General features: G+C 41.2%; 1 protein-coding gene across 4 annotated transcripts in view; it reads left to right on the top strand.

Annotated features, from left to right (window-relative positions):
* Nucleotides 1-9,659, top strand: part of LOC126968456 (potassium voltage-gated channel subfamily H member 3-like) — a 38,536-nt gene extending 28,877 nt beyond the window's left edge. For all 4 annotated transcript variants that reach the window (XM_050813500.1, XM_050813501.1, XM_050813502.1 and 1 more), the window contains 3 exons: nucleotides 7,783-7,870; nucleotides 8,592-8,697; nucleotides 9,515-9,659. In XM_050813500.1, coding sequence (XP_050669457.1) covers nucleotides 7,783-7,870; nucleotides 8,592-8,697; nucleotides 9,515-9,634 — 314 coding nt within the window. In that variant the 3' untranslated portion in view covers nucleotides 9,635-9,659. The remainder of the gene's footprint in view (nucleotides 1-7,782; nucleotides 7,871-8,591; nucleotides 8,698-9,514) is intronic.
* The last annotated feature ends 12,551 nt before the right edge of the window (nucleotides 9,660-22,210 follow it).

Here is a 22,210-nt window from a genome sequence, read left to right as displayed (position 1 = left end):
ACTTTTTACCAATAGTAAAACGTTTCATTCAATAAGATTTGAGAATAATATTATGTGTTCTATCACGCTCTAAAACTAATGCTATCGCAGTTTGTGTAAACTCGCGTCGAACCTCGATCATACGATGTCAATGAGCATTCCGCACCTACGCTATTGCTCATTGATTAAAATTGCATGAATAGCGATCGACGCCCGAGTCCTGAGTCCCGACGCGTCATTCGAGGACGCTCGGCCCTGCTGTGCGGTTGTGTAACTCGGAGCATATGACTGAATACGTGAGTATGTCTGAGATCGTCGAGAGAAAGTACGATGCTTGAAACTTCACTGAGATGACTACTGGTGATCTATATGATTCTATGAGTTGTTGTACAGCATTATGAAATGGTTCTTATCAGAGCTAATATTACGTTATATAAAATATAATGTTCTTGTCAGAACGAATCTTTCGGCATACGTTTATTACAGTTATTATGCACGATTACTATTTCTACGATCTATAATGCTACGTTACAAGTTAGGTATTAGACATTTGTATTAATTGATATTATTGGTTGTAGGTACAGCTACAGGAGTCCCCTTCAAGTGAAACGCACCGGCAACTTGATGATTCGGCCTGTCCTTGACATTTTGATAGGCTGGGACGTCAAGTTGTTCGTAGGGTCCGGTAACGTGGTATTTTGGGTATTGGTGGTATGTTTGTTAGGTATGGTATCAGTAAGGTTTTCCGTAACTTGTACAGGTAAAGGTAATGAATATAATGTATTGTTTTCTTCAGTTTCATTTAATAAATATGCAGGTTTTAAACGGTCGATCGATATGTTTGTTTGTCGACCTGGTAACTGAATGGTTTAAACTTTACCGCTTAGTTTGATAACACGGTACGGTCCTTCATATGGTGTTTGTAATGGTGGTTTTACTGAATCTATTCTAATAAACACATGACTGCATGTATGTAAGTCTTGATGAACAAATATGTGTTTGTTATTACGATGTGAAGTAGGTGAGTGTGGTTTATTAGCTGCGATATGGGTACGTAATTTATCAACGTAGGTATGTTCCAATGAGGTAGATGATGTTTGTGTGTTTAAGTCGAAGAAATCATTTGGTAGACGAAGGTTAAAGCCGTATGTTAGTTCGGCGGCGCTAACGCCTGTGTCCGATCGTAGAACTGCGCGCAGGCCTAATAATACGGTTGGTAGTTCATTGACCCATGCACAGGTGTTCGTTAACCTTGAACGAAGGGCTGTCTTCAAGCAACCATGAAAGCGTTCTACCTTTCCGTTACTCTTTGGGTTATAGCTAGTACTTCGTATCCGTTTAACTCCCATGGTTTTCATGAGGTTGGTAAAACAGAGAGCTTTCGAATTGTCGACCTTGATCGCTTGTTAGTGTCGCTGGGCATCCAAATCTTGAGATCCAGTTATTGTATATGATATCTGCAATTGTCTCGGCTGTAATATTGTCGCTAGGGATTGCCTCAGGCCAACCAGTGTGTCTGTCGATCATTGTTATCAGATAACGATGTCCTTGAGCAGAGGTAGGTAGAGGTCCAACAATATCTATGTGTATATGCTGAAAACGATCGCTTGCGTCAAAACATTGAATTTTGCTGACTGTGTGGCGTTGTATTTTACTTTTCTGACAAGTTATACAAGTTTTACTCCACTTCCCGATGTCGATATTCATTGATGGCCAAAAGAACTTTTGAGATATTAATTTACGTGATGTACGTATTCCTGGGTGAGTAATATTATGTACACTATTAAAAATTTGTTTGTGGAATTCTGTAGGTATGTAAGGACGTACATGACTTGTTGATGTTTCGCAATATAATTCTAGGTTCGTGTTAGGTACATTTATTTTTTTGAAGGCTAAGTTTGGTTATTGAATGAGTTGTGTTATGCTGCTGTCTCTCTCTTGTGCATTTGCTATCTCGCTGTAGTCGATCGTAGGTGATGAGGTTATTATTTCTATGTAACTTAATGCGTCGGCAATAATATTGTTTTTCCCACTGATGTGTCGAATATCGGTTGTGAATTCACTGATGAATAATAATTGGCGCGTTCGGCGTGTCGTTTCGTTTGCAGTATGTGTTTTATTCATAGCGAATGTGAGGGGTTTGTGGTCTGTGAATATAATTAATTCACGTCCTTCAAACATCTTACGGAAATGTTTTACTGACTTATAGACGACTGAGAGTTCTCTGTCATACGCTGAGTATTTCTTCTCCGCCTCTAAGAATTTATTTGAGAAGTAAACGAGTGGTTGCCAATTATTCTCGATGTATTGTTGTAGGACTGCACCTACTGCATTGTCAGACGCATCGCAGAATATTGCGATAGGGGCATCATGTGATGGGTGAGCGAGTAAGGTAGCTTTGGATATACTATTCTTGCACTCTTCGAATAATTGTGATGCTTCGTCGGTCCATTCAATTATTGTTTTATCACGTTTCTTGACATGGTGTAGGTAAGCGTTTAGCGGAGCTTGTATTGATGCAGCATTCGGTATGTGGTCACGATAGAAATTTAACATGCCTAGAAATCGTCTTAAACCTTCTATAGTTTTCGGTTTTGAATATTCGGTAATGGCTTTAATCTTCTCTTCTGGTGGATGTACACCGTTTTTTGATACGATGTATCCAAGAAATTTGACTTCCGTTTGGATTAACTTACACTTCGCGGGGTTGATAGTGATACCGTTTTCTTCCAATCTTCTAAGAACTGTTCTTAGGTGATCACGATGCTCAGTCTCGTTTGCTGAGGCTATGAGCAAATCGTCGATGAATGGGAAAACGTAGTCTAATCCACGGAGCACTTCGTGAATAAATCGCTGAAATGTTTGTCCCGCAGTCTTCAGACCAGGACACATGCGAGGAAATTCGAATAAACCTATTGGTGTGATGATAGCTGTTTTCTCTATGTCCTGTTCCCTGGTCTTCAATTGTTGGTAAGCGCGGTTGAGGTCGATTGTGGAGAATATTGTTTTTCCAGACAGATGATGGGTGAAGTTCTTGACTCTCGGCACTGGATAACGATCGGGTTTGGTTATGCTGTTCAATCGTCTATAATCACCACATACCCGTATATCACCATTCTTCTTAGGTACTATATGGAGTGGTGAAGACCATGGACTTTTACTCGGTCTGCAGAGTCCTTGTTGCATCATGTTTTCGAATTCTTTCTTCACTATTTCATAACGACGAGGTGGAATGGGACGAGCACGGCAATGTAATGGAGGTCCTTGTGTTTCAATAAAATGTTCCACGTTAATTTTTGGCGATAATTGCATCGATGTTAATCTCGTGGTACCGGGGAATTCGGCGAGTATCGCTTGGTACGGGGCCTGTATATCGATACTTCGTATTGTGAGTGAGGTCGTTGACATTATTGGCGTGTTAATTTTAAGACTTGTGACGGCATCAATTAATCTTCGATTTTTTAAGTCTACGATAAGTTGATGGTGGTTGAGAAAATCGGCACCTAATATTGGTTTCCTGACGTCAGCTACAATAAACTTCCACTTGTATGGTCGACGGAGGTTGAGATCGAGTTCTAATGTTTTCTCACCATAAGTTGAAATTGTTGTGTTGTTTGCAGCGTACAATTTAAATCGCAGAGGCGTTGCTTTCAGGCCTATTTTTCTTGGTAGGACGGATATATTAGCACCGGTATCTACTAAGAATGACATCTTTGTTTTCTTGTCTGTGACAAAAAGGCGGTATGAAGTGTGAAGGACGCCGGGTTCCGCCGCAGCTAACGTCCGTTCTAGTTTCCCGATGGCTCTTTCTTGAAGCTGCAGGGCGTAGTACAACGTCGTGCTTCACTACCAAATCGGCGATGGTAATAACAGTAAAGTGTTGATGAGCTATTGAGTGTACGGGAACGGTGTTGTGACGAAGTTCTATTGCGAGATGACGAGCGAAATTGGTGGCGATGATAGTGTTGAGATGGCCTTGACTTGAGTTCGGCGACTTCTAGTGATAGTTTTCGTATCGTAGTGATTTGACGTCGATGATTCTGGACCTGATGCTGGTGGCTGGCTGGAGATGGCTGGTGGCAGGCTGGAGACGGCTGGTGGCTGGCTGGTGCCGGCTGCTACCTCCTGGATTTGCTCCATCATCGTGTCAGCAAGCAACGCTAGTTCCTCCAGCGTGGACTTCGCGCTGAATGACTCGCTGACGGCGAGCACGGAGCGGACGTGGGCTGGCAGCAGCTTACTCCACATCATGCGGAGGGTGGAGTCGGTAACCTTGTCCCTTGCAAGGTTACGCATGCGTCGCAGTAGCTGTGAAGGCTTCTGGTCTCCAAGCTCCATCTTGGCGAGTAGCTTCTGGAACTTGCGGCTGTCGGATTCTTCATACACCGATATGAGATGTTCCTTGATTTCTGAATATTGTTTGTTTCTCGGTATGTTAAATAGGATGTCGGAGATTTGTTCAATGTCAGCCTTTTCTAATTGGACGAGCACCATCTGTGTCAGCTGGGCTTGACTCCTCTTGAGATCATCGGTGGCGGCTTCAAAGCTGTGATACCACAATCGCGCAATGGTGATCTGTATGATTCTATGAGTTGTTGTACAGCATTATGAAATGGTTCTTATCAGAGCTAATATTACGTTATATAAAATATAATCTTCTTGTCAGAACGAATCTTTCGGCATACGCTTATTACAGTTATTATGCACGATTACTATTTCTACGATCTATAATGCTACGTTACAAGTTAGGTATTAGACATTTGTATTAATTGATATTATTGGTTGTAGGTACAGCTACAGCTGGAACAAAAGAAAAGACCAATAGTTTTTGGGGACTTCAACATAAATATTTTAAATAAAGACCGATGCAGTAAGAAATATAAATATATATTACAAGAGTCAGGATATAAAATACTTAATAAAATACATAGCCAATATTGTACTAGAGAAACAAAAACATCTAAATCAATCCTGGACCATGTCTGTACAAATACTAACAATGATTTTCATAAAGCCATAATTGATTCACCTTTATTTGATCATAAATAAGAAAAAATTAGAAATCGTAATATGTTGTGAAAAAATTTAAAACAAGATACTCTTAATAATATGGGACTAAGGAATGAATTGAATAATATAAGAAATAAAATTGGAAGTACTATTAGTACTATTAGGGCCACTAAAGATAAATATTATTACACAACTTTTGTTAAATGCTTTAACGAACCGAAAAGAATGTGGGACCTAATTCACACTTTTGCAGGCAGTAAAACTAATTCTGGTAGTGCTCCCCTAAACTTATAGTAAAAGATAAAACCATTAACGATGGTACGGAAATATGTGACAACTTTAATTCCTATTTTTCTTCAGTAGGTAAAATTTTAGCGGATGACATACCACAAAAATATCATAATAATACTACATAATATAATGCTCACACATACTCAAACTCACCCACGCAGGTTAAAGCCCTCACAGAATTCGAAATATGTACAAAAGATGAAATACAAACAATCATTAAAAACTTAAATACAAATGCAAGTTCAGGGATCGATGGTATTAATATACACTTAATTGCTTTGACCGATACAATAAGTGAAAATCTAAGTTTATGTATCAACAAATATATGAAGAAGGTAAATTTCCAAATAGCCTTAAAATAGCTAAAGTTAGCCCTATTCACAAAGCTGGCTCTAAATCTGACCCCGGGAACTATCGTCCCATATCGGTTTTGCCCGTAGTATCAAAAATATTTGAGAGGATTTTATATATACGCCTAAATAATAATCTAATAGAAATAAATTTTCTTTTTAAAGGCCAGTATGGCTTTCGTGCCAAATCAAATACTCTTTCGGCAGCAATTGATCTTATTACCAAAATAAAAACTACTATTGACCAGAAAAAGATAGCTGTAGGTATATTTATTGATTTAAAAAAAGGCTTTTGACACTGTTTCACACAGTATCTTGCTAAATAAGTTACAAAGCATCGGTATATCTCGATTAGCTTTTAAAATTCTTGAGTCTTACCTAACAAATAGACAACAAATAGTAAAAATTGAAAACTTTAAAAGCAAACCATGTGACATTGTTTATGGTATACCTCAAGGGTCCATCCTAGGCCCTTTATTATTTTTGATCTACATAAATGATATTGGAAATCTGGGATTGACCGGAGAGGTATCCTTACATGCCGATGACAGATGCTTATTTTATTTTGGAGATTCAATCCATGAAATCATGTCGAACGCACAATCGGATTTAGATACACTAAATGAATGGCTACAGTACAATTTACTGACTATAAATGTTGCTAAAACCTCTTGTATGCTTTTATATGCAAAAAACAAAAAAGTTCCAAAATTTGTTCCCTTAATTATAAATATCCAAGAATTGAAACAGTCAGAAACAGAAAAATGTCTTGGTCTTGTACTGGATTCTAAATTAACATGGTGAGCTCATTAAGATTATCTGCAGTCAAAAATTACATTATTTACTGGAGATTTGCGTAAATCTGCACGATGTATACCACATAAAGTCCGTAGTATAATTTATAACTCATTAGCCAAACCTTTGCTGGAATACTTAATAGAGATTTGGGGATGTGCATATAAAAGTTATTAAAAAGAACTTCAAATATCTCAAAACAAACTGTTAAAAGTTCTGTTCCAACTCGATTATCACTTCCCGACAAGAAAACTATATAAGAAAACTGATCAACTATCAATAAGTCTGTTATACAAATACAAAGTATGCATACTAGTTAGGAAAATACTCTTAAATTCCGTACATACCCAAATCACTTTTAAGACAAAATCACATAAACATGGTACCCGAAACAAACATAAACTGCAATTAACAAAAGCTAGGACAAATTATGGTACTAAAACTATACAGTTTGAGGGAGCCCTACTATATAATGACTTGCCGAAAGATATATTTGAGGAAAAATCTTTTTCAAAATTTAAAGCTAAATTAAAAAAGCACTGTCAATCACAATAGATAGATTGTTACCTTAGAACATAGCGTGTCTTTAATTTATTATTGTTTAACTTTAAAGTCACCGTAACTATAAAATTTATGTTTTCTTTTATATTTATTTAGAATCATTGTTCTCATGTAAGTGAACTTTTGTTCTTTTTGAGAAATAAACTCTTTAAACCTTAAGTAAGCGAAAAGGATAGATTTGTCTACCTGTAGTAAGTTAAACTAAGGATAGATAGGTTATTGAAAACGGCCGTTACTCGTTATTCGTTAGAATTGTTAACTTAAAACTGATGGTCTGTGACAGCTTTGAAACTGTCGAAAAAAATGGATGTTGCCAGTTAACCTCTATTTTGAGCAATGCACGCAAACTAATTCAAAGCGACATACAAATCGCGAGTATAATTCGTAGCTTGTTACGCACACTAAACCTGACCTGTTTTCATCAGTTGTCTAGCAGGAAGAGGCTCCATCTAGACGTATAAACTATCTTAGCTATTATACGTATAAGTTTCAATATGTTATGGTTTTATAATTTAAAAGGTACTAGAAACCAAATCGAAATTAATTAACCTATTATTTACCCATTTGCTTCAAAAATAAGTCATCACTTCACTGTTGCGATGCAAACTGTAGCCAATATCGGTGAAGATAAATTCAATGTAGAAAGCCTCTACAAAGTACACAAATCGAATTATTTATATTTTAGAAATTGGTGTTATAAGTCCATGATTATTATAATAATATTATTTCCATACAAAGATATGTATTGTATGTATTATAGATTTGTGACTATTAACTTGTGAAAAATCGGTTCCAGGTAAATTTATTGTGCAAGAGGGTGATATATTTTCATGTTTGTATTTAATACACGAAGGCGAGGTTGAAAAATGGTATACTGATAAGAGGTGATATTTTAATTCAATATTAATTTCATAATTGGTATATTAACTAAGCTATCTATAATATATATAAATTCAGTATATTTATGTTTGTTTACAGTGAACTCCTAATTAGTTTAGAACGGATTTTAATAGGGATTACGTCATCGAGTGCAGTATAGACCAACTTGAGAGATAGGATAATTTTTATTTCGATTCGGGGACCCATAATTATTTTTATTTACAATATTTGTTTTGTATGGACATAATTTTTTGAAAGAATTTATTGACGCACGGTTTGACAATTCTGCTGTGAAATAATTCCATTATAACAATATGCTCCATATTTTACGAAATAATTGTTGATGTTATGAAATATTATTGACAAAGTCATAAAAAACACAGTTTTATTTATTATGTACAGAACAACTTCTGTCGGGCTAGCTAGTTGTTTTATAAAAAAAATATGGCATTGTGAAATCCACGGACCAGAAAAAAATTCTGTTCTGTGGTTAAAAACATGGACTCAACTAAATTCTGTGTCAAATCATGAAAGGCAAAGTTTAGGGAAAACGCTCTTTTGGCCTCTTCCATAACAAAATAAACAATTAAACGGACTTTAAAACTAAATTCATAATTTTTAATAATTTTGTTAAGTTTAAATACTTAGAATACAATAATTATATTAACTTACAATTATATATTTTTAATTGGATATTAATTCTATCGTATCTTATTCATATTTTAGTGGTGAGAAAAAAATGGTTTCAACATTAACAACAAATGGATATTTTGGATTGATTCCCGCTGTTTTTCCGAACACACCATTCCAATTTTCATACTATAGTCGTACAGTAAGTTGAACACAACAATAATCGACTCTTACAAAGGAATCATTAGCTGTAGGTACGAGAACGCAAATAAAATGTTTGCTAGAAATGGCACAGCTCTAATATTTCTTGCGTCCTCATTGATATAATTAATGGCAATTGGTTATAAAAAGGTGTGGTGGCTATTATCAGTGCTGGATTAAGATAGCACGGGGCCCGTAGCAAATTCTTTCAAATAATCCTTGATATATATTGGAATTGTCGATTACCGAGTGTCTGACGTGGATTGTCTTAATAGGAAAAGTTGTAGTTTCTATGACATCAAGTAAATTCAATATACATTTATAAGTTTCACTCAAAAATTACGCTGAGGCAGTCTAGAGATTGTGCGTGTGTTGTCGCACCAGAATAGCACCACCCTTTCTCCTCCTGGGGTGTCGTTAGAGGCGACTAATAGATACAATAAACGGAGGATGGACAGCAACATCATTCCGAGAAGCATCAACATCTACTGCGATCGCCAACCATTGTGATAGTGGCAAAACCCTTGGCCTTGCCTTGCCTTTGTTCAGCAGTCGACGTCTGAAATGATGATGATGAGTCTAGAGATGATAGTTTAGTGAGTTTAGATATGCAGGGCTCCCTTTGCCGCGGGGCCCGTAGTAATTCTTGGTTACGTGGTAAATCCGGCACTGGCTATTATTGGTTGCTCTTACGCTACGCTATCAATACTTGAAACGTCTGTCACTGCTGCTCATGTTACAGATGGTTACCAGCAATTGCATAACATGCCACATTATAGGCGGCTTCTGAAACATGATGTAATTATTTTATATTGCAGGTCGTTGACTTCGTTTACCTTCGATTCTCCAATTGGCAGGATTTGCTGCAGGGCTACCCGAATATAAAGTATGAATTGTACAAAAATGCCAAACTATTGAAGAAGGAATTGTTTGTGTGATTAGAATAAAAGCTGTTATTATAAATTGTATTTTTATTTCAAGGTCCGCAGAATTTAAGAAGAGTCTAAATATCTTGGCGTGCCATTGGTTTCAATCGATTTTTACCTGATATTAAACGAAATTATACTTTTGAGTTGGAGGTTCAATTGATAAGATTTTTGTATTACCACCACACCAAATTACCTTGCAATTTCCTCCAGAAAAACTCGTTCGAGTGGAAAGTTTATCTACCATAGTACTTATAGTCCCTCATACTCGCTGTCACGTGTTTCCTGCATACGTGTTGAACGTGCCGGAGCAGGGCAGCCAGTCTATGAACCAGAAAGTCAAAAGTACTAACTACACGGTCAGCCATGACCAAAATAAATGTGCCGTGGATAAGTACAGAATGACATTTATAAATTAATTTCTACAGAAATTTGTACAAAAAAGCCACGACCGCTTTGTCAAGAGCTTACCGAAAAGACTTCAACGTTTGAGAAATATTGTAATTTATGACAAAACGATACCATCTCAACGACACTCCGAATATTTCACTTCCCCTAGTTTAACTTCAGCCATGAAATAAACATCAAACTCAATAACATCTGGCCACGACTAGGTTAGATACATTGTTTCAATGCTGAATTAGGATCTATTTCTATCGAATATTGCAAAGCAATAAACTTGAAACCATTTATCCATTCACGATGAGTTATTAAGGTTAAAAGGGTGTATGCTTTTCTTAGGTTAGGTTAGGTTAGGTTAGGTTTTTTTTAAACCTAGTAGAACTACGTCCCTTTTTTTTTTTTATCGCTGGAAAATCCTCATGGATACCCGACAGGCACGGGGGGGGCACTGTCGGGTTATGCCGGTCTCTTACCGGCTAAAAACCAGCGGTGTTCCTCCTCACCGTCTTCCGACGGAGCTGCGGGAATGCTTTCGCTCACTTCCGCTGCTCCCCCGACGGTTGTCCGATTCGGACCCATCTTGTGGGCACCCACCTGTGACGCCACTCACCATTCCACTTGGCGTGCCGGAACACGGGACACGCCAGCCGTCCCGGGGATCTCCTCCAACTGGGCGATGGTACCCCCCGGTTTCACCGCCCGGAGACCCACATTAAGGGGGAAGGCGGCGCTCATGCGCTAGGCGCCTCCGTCCCACTCTCTTGTGGCGGATTGGGTTCGACAGAGGGTCGTCTTCTCTCACCCGCTCCTCCACCTCCTTTTGCGCCATAACGGCCTCGCAGAATCGGAGCACCGCCTTCCACGCTCTGTCACTGCCAATCATGGCTCTCACGACGCCCGGCAGTGACAGGTCGCCCCCTATCTCCGCCACGAGCATCGCCCGCGGCTCCACCCACTCTGGGCATTCCGTCAGCGTGTGCTCCGCTGTGTCCTCTGGACACCCCCAAGCGTGGCACACGCTGGTCGGCTCCCGACCCGCCACGCTGCACAGGTACCTGCCGAAGCAACCGTGCCCCGTCAGGATCTGCACAGCGCGGAAGGTGAGAGCCCCGTGTTGGCGATCGACCCAACTTTCTAAGACGGGCCGAATCGCTTCCACCGTCCTGCTGCCGGCGGTCGGTTCCGCCAGCCTGTCCTTCCATTTCTGGAGGAGAACCTGGCGGTCGAGTTGCCCCTGCCGCCCGGCTTCCACCGGCTCTGGCTCCACCTCTTTGTCTTGTGCTGTTGCCCTGCGGCGCCAGTACACAGCGGAGAGCATCTCCGCGTCCAGGACCCATGGTGCGGTCCCGGCCAGGACGCATGCCACCTCACACGAAATGGTGCGGTATCCCCTCACCATCCTGATCGCCATGACCCGTTGCACTTGGCGCAAGAGAGTCCTATTTTGGGCGCACAGGTTGTCTGCCTAGATCGGGGCCCCGTAGAGGGCCATCGACTGCACCACCCCGGCGTACAACCGGCGACATGCGGCTGTCGGCCCGCCAGCTCAGAGCTCCTGCCACTCGCAACAGCCTGGGAACCAACTGCCGGAAGTGTTCCCGGAAGTTCCAGCGGCTGTCGAGGACGACGCCCAGGTACCACATCGTCGACTTGACAGCGATGGAGACGCCGCCGACCACCAATCGGGATCCTACGGGAGGGGCGCGTCGGGCTCCGTAAAAACACAGAGCCTCTGTCTTTTCCAGCGCCACCTCCAGCCCCAGCCGGCGGATTCGGGCCACCACATGGGCCACTCCGGCCGTCGCCAACAGGTCCGCCTCACGGTACGTGGCGCCGCAGGACGTGACGAGGGTGTCGTCGGCGTAACACGTTACGTCGACCCCCCGCAGATTGGCGCCCCGCAGCACCCAGTCGTAGCCGATGTTCCACAGGAGCGGCCCAAGAACCGATCCCTGTGGAACCCTGCACTTCACGACCCGGCGGACCCACCCGTCGCGCGTCTGGTACACCACTTCCCGCTCGGAGAAGTAGTCGAAAAGGAGACGACGCAGGTAGTCGGGCACGCCATGATAGGCCAGCGCCGCCCCGATACAGCCCCAGGGTAGGGTATTAAAGGCGTTAGCAATGTCTATAGACACCGCCAAGATGACCTCTCCCCGGGACACTGCCTCCTCCGAGAGGTCCCTTACACGCGCGATGGCGTCGACCGTCGACCGGCCTCGTCGGAAACCGAACTGCCGGTCACTCAGCCCCGGCCCGACCTGTTCGAGGTGGTCGACGAGGCGCGCGGAAATAATCCGCTCAAAGAGCTTGCTCACCTCGTCGAGCAACACTATGGGCCGGTACGCCGACGGCGAGTTTGCCGGGCGACCCTCCTTGCGCAGCAACACGAGCCTACCAATCTTCCACTTCTTCGGAAAGCGACCACGCCGCATACAGCTCGCCTCCTGGCAGCTTTCGCTCCAGGGCCGAGGAACTACTAGCTAACTATTTCCCCTACCTTTGAGCTGACGGGATTTTGGGCGGGATAACATTTATTTTATATATATGTTCTTTAATTTTTGTGAGAGTTCTTTTTATTCCCAAATGTCCACCTGAAGAACTATCGTGATAAGCTCTCAGGATCTCGTTCACCTTCTCCCTGGGAACGACCAGTTGCAGATGGCAATCCTTTCCCTTCGGGGTTTCCCATTTCCGGCAGAGCAAGCCGTCATGCATCACCAAACTGTCCCACTGTGCCCAGAGACACTTGGTAGCCATGCTGTGTCTAGCTACATCAGACCATTTTGGTTTAAATGATCCACTTGCTAGCCAATGTAAAAGTGGTTGAAGGTCCTTATCATTTTCCTGAGCTCTCCTCATTGCATCGTTGCTCCAGTTCTCATCGATCGAATCTGTTCTGATCAGCCGGATTATTTGATTTTCTTTCTCCTCCTGACGAATGCAATGTTTGCATTCCGTTGGACAAGGTCTTCTAGATAAAGCATCTGCGTTTCCATGAGTTTTTCCTCCGCGATGTTCGATTTCAAAGTCATACTCTTGAAGTTGCTCAATCCATCTGGCCACTTGTCCTTCCGGATTCTTGAATTCTAGTAACCACTTCAAGGCGGCATGATCAGTCCTTACGAGGAATTTGCGACCCAACAAGTACTTTTTAAAATGTTGTAATGTCTTCACCACGGCAAGTAACTCCCTACGAGTTAAACAGTAGTTTCTCTCCGGCTTCGATAAAGATTTGCTAAAGTATGCAATTACAACTTCTTGATCTCCCCTCTTCTGAGATAACACTCCACCAATCCCAGAATTGCTAGCATCAGTATCTACTATGAATCTTCCCTCCGTGTCAGGATATCCGAGGATAGGTGATTCACATAGTCGTTTCTTCAACTCTAAGAAAGCTTGTTCGCAGTCTTCATCCCAGGAAAAGGCTCTTTTCTCCTCCGTCAGTCGATGTAAGGGCTTAGCAACATCGGAAAACCCGTCGAAAAACCGGACAAAGTGTCGATAATAAGAGCATAGTCCAAGGAATGCTCTCACATGTGTCTTTCTGTCGGCGTCGGCCAGTCCTTGACAGCACTTATCTTGGCAGGATCCATCGCAACGTCTTGCTCCGAGATAACGTGCCCTAAGTAATTCACCTGACGTTGAAAGAAGGAACATTTCTTTGGACACAACTTCAAGTTGGCACCCTGCAGTTTTGCGAAGACTTTTTCGAGCTTTTTAAGATGATCTTCAAAACTTCGTCCCATTATGATTATGTCATCCAAGTAAACAAGGCAGGTTTCTCCCAACATACCTGCCAGCACATACTCCATCAACCTTTCGAAAGTAGCTGGGGCGTTGTATAATCCGAAGGGCATTGTTTTGAACTGCCATAACCCTTTTCCGGTTGAAAAAGCCGTCTTCTCCTTGTCTTTAGGGTCCAGATCAACTTGCCAGTAGCCACTTTTCAAATCCAGAGTCCAAAACCACGTCATGCCACAAAGTGAATCTAAGGTGTCATCGATTCTTGGCAATGGATAACTGTCCTTCTTAGGAACATCATTCAGGCGCCGATAGTCCACACAAAATCTAGTTGATCCATCCTTCTTCTTCACCAGAACCACTGGAGAACACCATGGACTCGACGACGGTTCTATCACACCATTTTCTTTCATATCCCGAATCATGTATTCCACTTCTTGTTCGCGTGCAAACGGAATACGTCTTGGTCTCTGCCGTATCGGAATGGTTTCTCCTGTATCGATCTTGTGTTTCACCAAACCAGTTCTTCCGATGTCTCCGTCGTTCTTCGAGAACATCCTGGCGTAGCGTAATAGGAAATTTCTCGCTTTTATTAATTGTAGCTTGGTAAGATTGTCCTTACAGCCATCCAGAAGTTTCTGTATGTTCACATCCTGGCTTGCAGCTACGGTGTTCCTCCCTTCTTCACACTTTCTTAACCAAGCTATTTCCTCACAAGCTCCGATCACTGTCCCCTTCCTAACGATTTGCTTCTCTTTATGAGGATTAAACACGGGAACCATCGTAATTTGGGAGTTTCCCACAACAGTCCTGGCTGGGATCCATGTCGTGTCCGATGTCTCTCTTTCTTAACTGTCTTTGGAGAGGCCTTCATGCAAGCCTCGCAGCTGCTCCTCCTGTCGGCGTGCTTGTTCCTCCTGTTGGCGCGCTTGCTCCGCTTTCAAGCCCTGTAGCTGTTCTTCCTGTCGGCGCGCTTGCTCTTCCTGCCGGCGCGCTTGTTCCTCCTATCGGCGCACTTGTTCCTCCTGTCGGCACGCTTTCTCTTCCTGTCGGCGCGCTTGCTCTCCCTGTCGGCACGCTTGCTCTTGCATCATGGCGGCCATATGCTGCATGAGCGCGCTGATGTCTACGGCAGGAGCCTGCGGTGCTGACACGGTCGCACTGAGTCCAGAGCCAGATGCTTCTTGTGACTCGTCCTCGGCCGCGGCAGCTGCTCCCGCTCGCGTGGTCACTCCCTTCTCGTTCCTGGGCACTAATGGCATCTTTGCAATCCCACTTCTGACACCAATTAACACGGGGGGTGGTCAGGGATTGAAAATAATACTCCGCTTATAGGAACGAGTCTTTATTTGCGTTCACTTTTTGCCGCTGTTCCTCTTGTGGGCGGCGGTACCTTCAACGTGTCGCACCAAACACTAAGTCTCTTCTATCTTCTTCTTGGAACAGTTCCACTTTTCACTATGTCTTCTTTTCTTCTTCTTTACACTTTCGAGTCAGAACTAGAACCGCCGTAGGCCACGCTTAGTACGGCTTATATACCCCCGGATCTGTTCTATTTTTAAAATGATTCTCCCATTCCATCTTTAAATTTAAATTGTACTAGAAAACTATTTTTATCCTGCTTACACATTTTCCATCCCTTTTTTTCTGTTCGATTTGATCCTGAACTTACTAGAAATTTCCATTAATTTTACAAAACCCAAAAAATTCCATACACTGGTAGGTGTATCGAACCCGGGTCTACAGCGTCTAAAGTAAATACTTTTATGCCAAAGCTACGAGTATTGCTGACGGAGCTGTTGAAATTATCAATGTCTTGAAGTTTGACACTCTCGTCATTTACGTTGCAGCGTTGCTACGCAACAATAGTAAAGTTTATTCTACTATATACAACCTATTTAAACACATTTTTATTCTTAAAGCTACCTTTTTTTATTTTTTTTACCACACACAGCAACTATCATTACAGGTATTACCTAATGCGACAGTTACAAACACAAGAATAACATTTATACAAACTTAAAACAAATCAATCTAAAACTAATCATACAATAGCAAAAATTAATAAACCAAACATTACATTAGCACAAATACATCACACCAGAAAATACAAAAAACTTGAACATACAACTATTTATCATAACATACTACATATAACAATACCCTTGCGAGTTCACTCCACGTACACCTAAAAATGTCCACTTTGTTGTGGAGTTCATTTATATGGCGAAGGGCTCTAGTTAAAGGCGTTTTGCCAAAACATTTGTTCTCGCCATCGGAATGGATAGTAGTGGCGGATGGAGGCGCCTCCACACGTACCGGTCCGGCACACGGAGACTCAAGCAGCACAGAACTCCCGGATTGTGTTCCTTCCCGCGCAACAACTTCACCACATACGCTGCTAGAAAAAAATCCCTACGGACGCTCAACTCAGTATATCCTACCATACCCAGCACGAACAGTGTCAGGTACATGAGTGGGTAAAATGGGTATACTCCATATAACTTGAAGTATAGGTGCCTGACGAATTTGTTTTGGACACGCTCTAACATCAACCTGTACCAGGGGCCCATATCGCCGAGTTGTAATATTAGTGAACTCTTTAGAGTGTCTCTGTATGAGTTACACCTTTAATGATAAGACCGAGAGAAGTAAAAGTCTTTGATAGTTGATATATTGATAGTTGATAAATGATTTATTGATAGATTCTTAAATGATATGTTTATGAGTTACGCGCGGCGTGATTGATTGCCGATGACGAACTGCTGTCTAAATGACCTAAATTAATGCATGTGGCGTAAAAGTGCTGAAATAACAAATGTACGTGCGTTGGCCCGTACATGCTGCCGGGCCGAAACATGGGAGATGAATGATAGTGATGCGAGTGCATGACATGATAACAGGCTTAAATAACAAACATAATATTTTGATTACAAGGTGATTAAACAATGTTTCTTAATATTATAATTATGAGCTAATGTCTCTACGAAAGATTGGCGACGTACTCCTAATAACATAACGCGCACTTGGTAACTGATTGGCACTTTTTAATGCACTCACACTTTTTCTATTTAAATCGCTCATTTCGATACTACATTGATTAGCGTTCGCGGCACTACACTGACTTGCGACACTTTCACTAACACTAAATACCGTGTTCTGGGGGCGGCCAGCGGTAACACTAGCCGACGCTAGCCGGAGGCGGCTAGCAGGAATGCTAGCCGGAGAGGCGGCTGAGGCTCCTGCCTCGCCTGCCCGACGCGGCGCCAACGGCTCCGAACGACGAAGACCACTACAGTGACTATACAGCAAGTGCCTACCACGTAAATAGCCACGTAATGATGCACGTCGTGGTATGATAATCGATCTGCTAGGACTCCCTCAGAAGCGGACTCCTTCATGTCTTTTATTTGTTGACTTATTCGCTCTAAGTCGACATCTACAGGGTTCGTGATATTTATTGTCTCGATAGCTGATGATGGTATGGAGATGTTCATGATGTCATTGATAGGTGGAATATCTATTTTTATAACATCACCTGACTGATGAACTATATTTGATAATTTTCTGTGTGGAAACAATGTGAAGGAATCACCCTTGATTATGCAATCATCGCTTAGTGTAATAATTCCAGCCATCATAAGTTGCTCGGCGGTAACATGACTCTCACATATGATTCGTATAGTACATTGACCGCAACAGAAAAATAAATAAGTATTTAAATTACTTAATTGTGTCCAAGAATTGCGAAAAATAGAATTTGTTGTTTCGCATCGATTTGTTAACTGATTTCTCAAACACAAATTCTCATCTGATCTCATTTGATAAATAGGTTGTTTCAAAGGGCACGTGTATGTATCAGTATCGTATTTAACACATGCTTGTCTGTCTCTTTCTGGCATAGGTACGTAGGATTCTTTCTGTATATTTATCGCTACGTAACTTGATATTGGAACTAATTGAATCATATTTTTATTGGCTTTAAGTGGGATGGGAATCAGTTTATAAATATCATAATTGTCTCTTTTCACTAAAGGGATATTAACTTCAAAAATGATAAAATTCTTTAAGGCTCTCGCTTTAACGGTAAGCAGATGGTAGATTTTTGATAGTTCGGACTGATTATTGTTCAAGGGCAAACTCAGATCTTTTGATAATAGTCCGGTAATGATATTAACTCATTCCTTAACTGATCAGGCGTAATGAGGTGGAAGTTAAACTTTCCAAGGTAAATGTCGGTAATAGAATCGACTAACGTCTCTTGAATGCTTTTCAGGCTTGATAGTACACCGTTAGCGATAACAGATGATAAAATAAAGTCAGTCGTCTTTATTCCATATTCTTTCACTCTATTTGATACAAAGGCTTTCCATCTGCCGGGATCACCGTTCAGCCAACCCAATGCAATCATGGAATCGGACCAGCCGTAGATTTTCACATCATAATAGCTCATACATTCCTTAACTTTTAACATTAATTTGGAAAGCAACAGAGCACCACTTAATTCCAGCTTAGGTAGCGATGTATTTGATTTAGTTGGTACTAACCTAGCTTTCCCAACAAACAATGATACAAGTGTGTCGTCACTCCTTTTAATTCTGCAAATAGTTTTGATATATCGGATAGTAAGGAGCGTTTAGTATCAGGCTTAGTTGTTTGTTCTATTTTAGTGTCAAAAGAAAATGTATCTTGTTGTGGATTCCAGCTGAGTCCAAGAATTTTGGTATATTCGAGCTGTTTAAAGTTAAATTGCTCATGCATGTCTAAGTCATTGTTTAATTGAATTATTTCAGGGACATTTGATCGCCATTTTCTAAGATTAAATCCACCTGATTTTAATAAAGTTATAAGATCTTCGCATAACTGTTTTTTGATGCAACGGAGTGACCCCCATGGACCAGGTCATCCATATAACATGATTTCTCAAGGACATCTGGAGCTTGATCTTGATATTTGTTATTTTTATTGCTGAAGCTTGATCGTTCATCTGATGCTAACTGATGCAACGTCATCATGGCTAGGAACGGGGCGGCTTTTGTTCCGTATGTTACCGTAGCCAATTGATACTCCTTTAAGGATTGGCTTGTGTTGTCACGCCATATGATTTTTTGATATTTCTGATCTATTGGATTGACCCAAATCTGTCGGAACATTTTTTCACAGTCGGTAGTAAATGCAAATTGATATTGTCTCCATTTGATTATTAGAGCTTGCAAGTCCTGCTGTAGATTTGGACCACTGGCCATGACGTCATTCAAACTGTTACCTGACGAGGTCTTTGATGACGCATTAAACACAACTCTAAACTTTCTAGTTGCGGCTTTACTGCGTTCAACGCTATGATGTGTCAAATAACAATCTGGAGTAGAATTATCTGTAACCTATGACCTAATGATATATATTCTTGCATGAATGATTTATAATGATTTTCCATGTTTTCATTCTTAGAGAACTTTCTTTCCAAGGAACTAAACTGAGCGATCGCCTTAGACTTGGAGTCACCTAAACTTTTTTCAAAATTTTGATTTAAATGGTAATCTAACCTCATATCTACCGTCTTCTCGTCTAGTAGTTGTACTTTTAAAAAAGTCAATACTATGTTGATCTTCTACTGATATCTCATTTTGCTGTGTGATATCCTCTATTTGCCAGAACTTTTGTATGTCAATTAAGTCGTTTAGCATTACATTACACTGTAGGGTTCTCACATTGCCACTTAAGATCCAACCCAAACGAGTGTTTTGAGCAATAGGTAATTCAAATAATCAGCCCCAAGTAACATGTCTATTGGACGACTGGTATTAAAATCGGGATCTGCTAATGTTATGTTATGTAAATAAGGCCATGATGGTTTGCTGAATGAATGACTGGGTAGATTTTTTACAAGATTTTTTATGATAAGAACATTGGTTTCAAAATCAAAATCGCTGTTTACAGATAAGCATTTGATCAACATTCCCTTACAATTGTTTTCATTTGAACCAATCCCAGAGATCTTGGTATTTGAAACGAGGCAACCCTAGGCGCTGCGCCGCGTTTTCAGTGATAAGCGACGCCTGCGATCCCTGGTCTAGTAAAACGCGTAAATAGATGTATGATCCTTTTGACGTTTGAACTTTTATAACAGCTGTTGCTAATAGGACATCTGGAAATTTCATTTTGTAGTGACACGTGAGAATTGCTACGAATAGCGTTCGTTGACTCCGTGCGCGTGTGCGCTTTCCGATTGTGTAAACGCCTCATGCAGTAAAGTATTATGTGCCTGATTGCACTCACGACACTTTTTATCGGAGATACAAGCCTTACCGCTATGGCAATAAAGGCAATTTTGACAAATATTAAACTTTGTGATTGTTTTTCGTTTTGATATTGGAGGCATTTCTAGAAATTGTCGACAGTAGAATATTCCATGGTCATCGTTTCTGCATATGGGACATTTATAATATTTAGTCGTATAAACGTTTTTATTGTTGTAAATTGATTGCGACATGTTCCGTGAAAGTGATTGCTTGACATTTGAATTATTTTGATACTTTGAACTCGAAGTCATTGAACCGTTGTAATTAGGGTTTCGTATAATAGATTTACCCTGCACCTCATTCTTGCGTTTAGAACTTTCCATTGTTGTAAACTTATTTTCTATAAATGTTAAAAATTCTGATATATTGGGTACTTCTCTCGGCTGGTTTACTGATGCTACATATTCACTATGGGTCTCAGAATCTAATTTTTGACATAAAATATAGACCAATAGTGGATACTGTTACTGTCGACTCGTGGGACCCCCACGTGTCGACAGTAACACCAAGATTTTTAATGGCATTTAAGGTCTCACGTGTAGTATCATGGATTCTTTTCAGATGGTTTACTGATACCTGCTGCATAATAGGAATTTCAAACAATATGTCAAAATGAGAATTGAGAATTAATTTCTTATGATCGTATCTATGGGTTAATATATCCCAGCAAGTGGCGTAGTTGTCTGATGATATTGTTAAATGTTGTATGAGTCGCTCAGCCTCACCTTTAAGTTTAGATTTCAAAAACTGCATCCGCTGAGCGCTCGATAGTGTAGGGTTGTTGTGTATGGTCTCTATAAATAGATCCTTAAATGAGGTCCATTGATGATAGTTACTGCTGAAGCTGAGTAGTTCTAATTGGGGTGTAGCATGTTCTCGGTGGGATGACGACCACATTTTCCTGTTGATTTCCTTAATAATTTCGTTATACTTTCTTTCGAATCTGAAGTATGTAGCTTCTTATTCTGCCTCGCGGCCACACAACTCGTTGTCCAGCTCCCAATGCAACGAGTTTATCGCTGACCAACGAGCTTGGATGATACGCAGCAGATGATCGAACTTTTTAAATTTAAAATTTAACTTTTCCCTTATATTATCAAGGTTGATATTAGAGATGCTATGTTCGAAGGCTTTGGAATGACTACTTTGCTTCCTTAACATTTCATCAGTTTTGCTGGTTACGCCTTGAGAACGAGATGATGAGCCTGGTTCTGTGATTTGAATAGAACTCGGCATGCCGATAGGTGTAGCCAGCTTAATAAGCGGAGTCGAAGGTCTTCTAGTATCGGCCCTTGGCTGGATAATTTTTAGCCCTTATATTCGAGAACCTATCCCTTGTTACCTCAAATTTATTTGATAAGAAATAGAGGTGAGACTTATCCTCAAACCCACATAATTTTATATGATTCGATTGATACTCATGCCAATAATTATCTAACGTTTCTAATCTTAAGACGCAACACTTAGCAAGATTGAAGTCCAATTTGTTCTCCCTGCTCCAGTCTATAAGTTTTGAGATGTCGTCTTGTAGGTGGTCGCAATCCGATTTTTCCTTTATTTGGAGCATTAACTTTACGTCATCTGCAAAAAGGAGACATTTGCTGTGCCTTAGGACCTCCGGCAGATCGTTTATCGTAATGATAAATTCGAGAGGTTCAAGGTTACTGCCTTGACTTACTCCAGATCTCGTAAAGTAGGGCTCCGATTCGTATCCATTAAAGTCTACATACTGCTGTCTGTCTCTCATGTGCTTCCGGCTGGACGAAACCCGTGTTGAGGGTCGCAAAATTGCGCTGACACTTGCGCGTACAGTTTGCGATGTATAGCTGACTCGAACACTTTTGCCGGCGTTGATAGGACTGCCACCGGTCTATATCCACTGACATCTGGCCCCGCTTTTCCCTTCGGGACTGGAATAACTCTCGTGGTTTTCCATAATTCAGGGAATGTGCTAGATTTCACGCATGTGTTAAAAATGTGTTGAAGAGGCTCAGCTAGTACCCTACTACAATCCTTAAACAAGAACGCTGGTATGCCATCCGGGCCTGCGGAACGCTTTGTTTTGAGGCGCACCAGAGCTTCACTTACTTCCGCGACAGTAAGCTCTTCTAAGTGGACGCGCGCGCTGCTTGCGCCGTAGCAT

Source organism: Leptidea sinapis, chromosome 15, assembly GCF_905404315.1.
Source record: "Leptidea sinapis chromosome 15, ilLepSina1.1, whole genome shotgun sequence".
Taxonomy (NCBI): Eukaryota; Metazoa; Arthropoda; class Insecta; order Lepidoptera; family Pieridae; genus Leptidea; species Leptidea sinapis.
The sequence above is the reverse complement of the archived record's forward strand: the minus strand, read 5'-3'. Positions and strand labels throughout refer to the sequence as shown.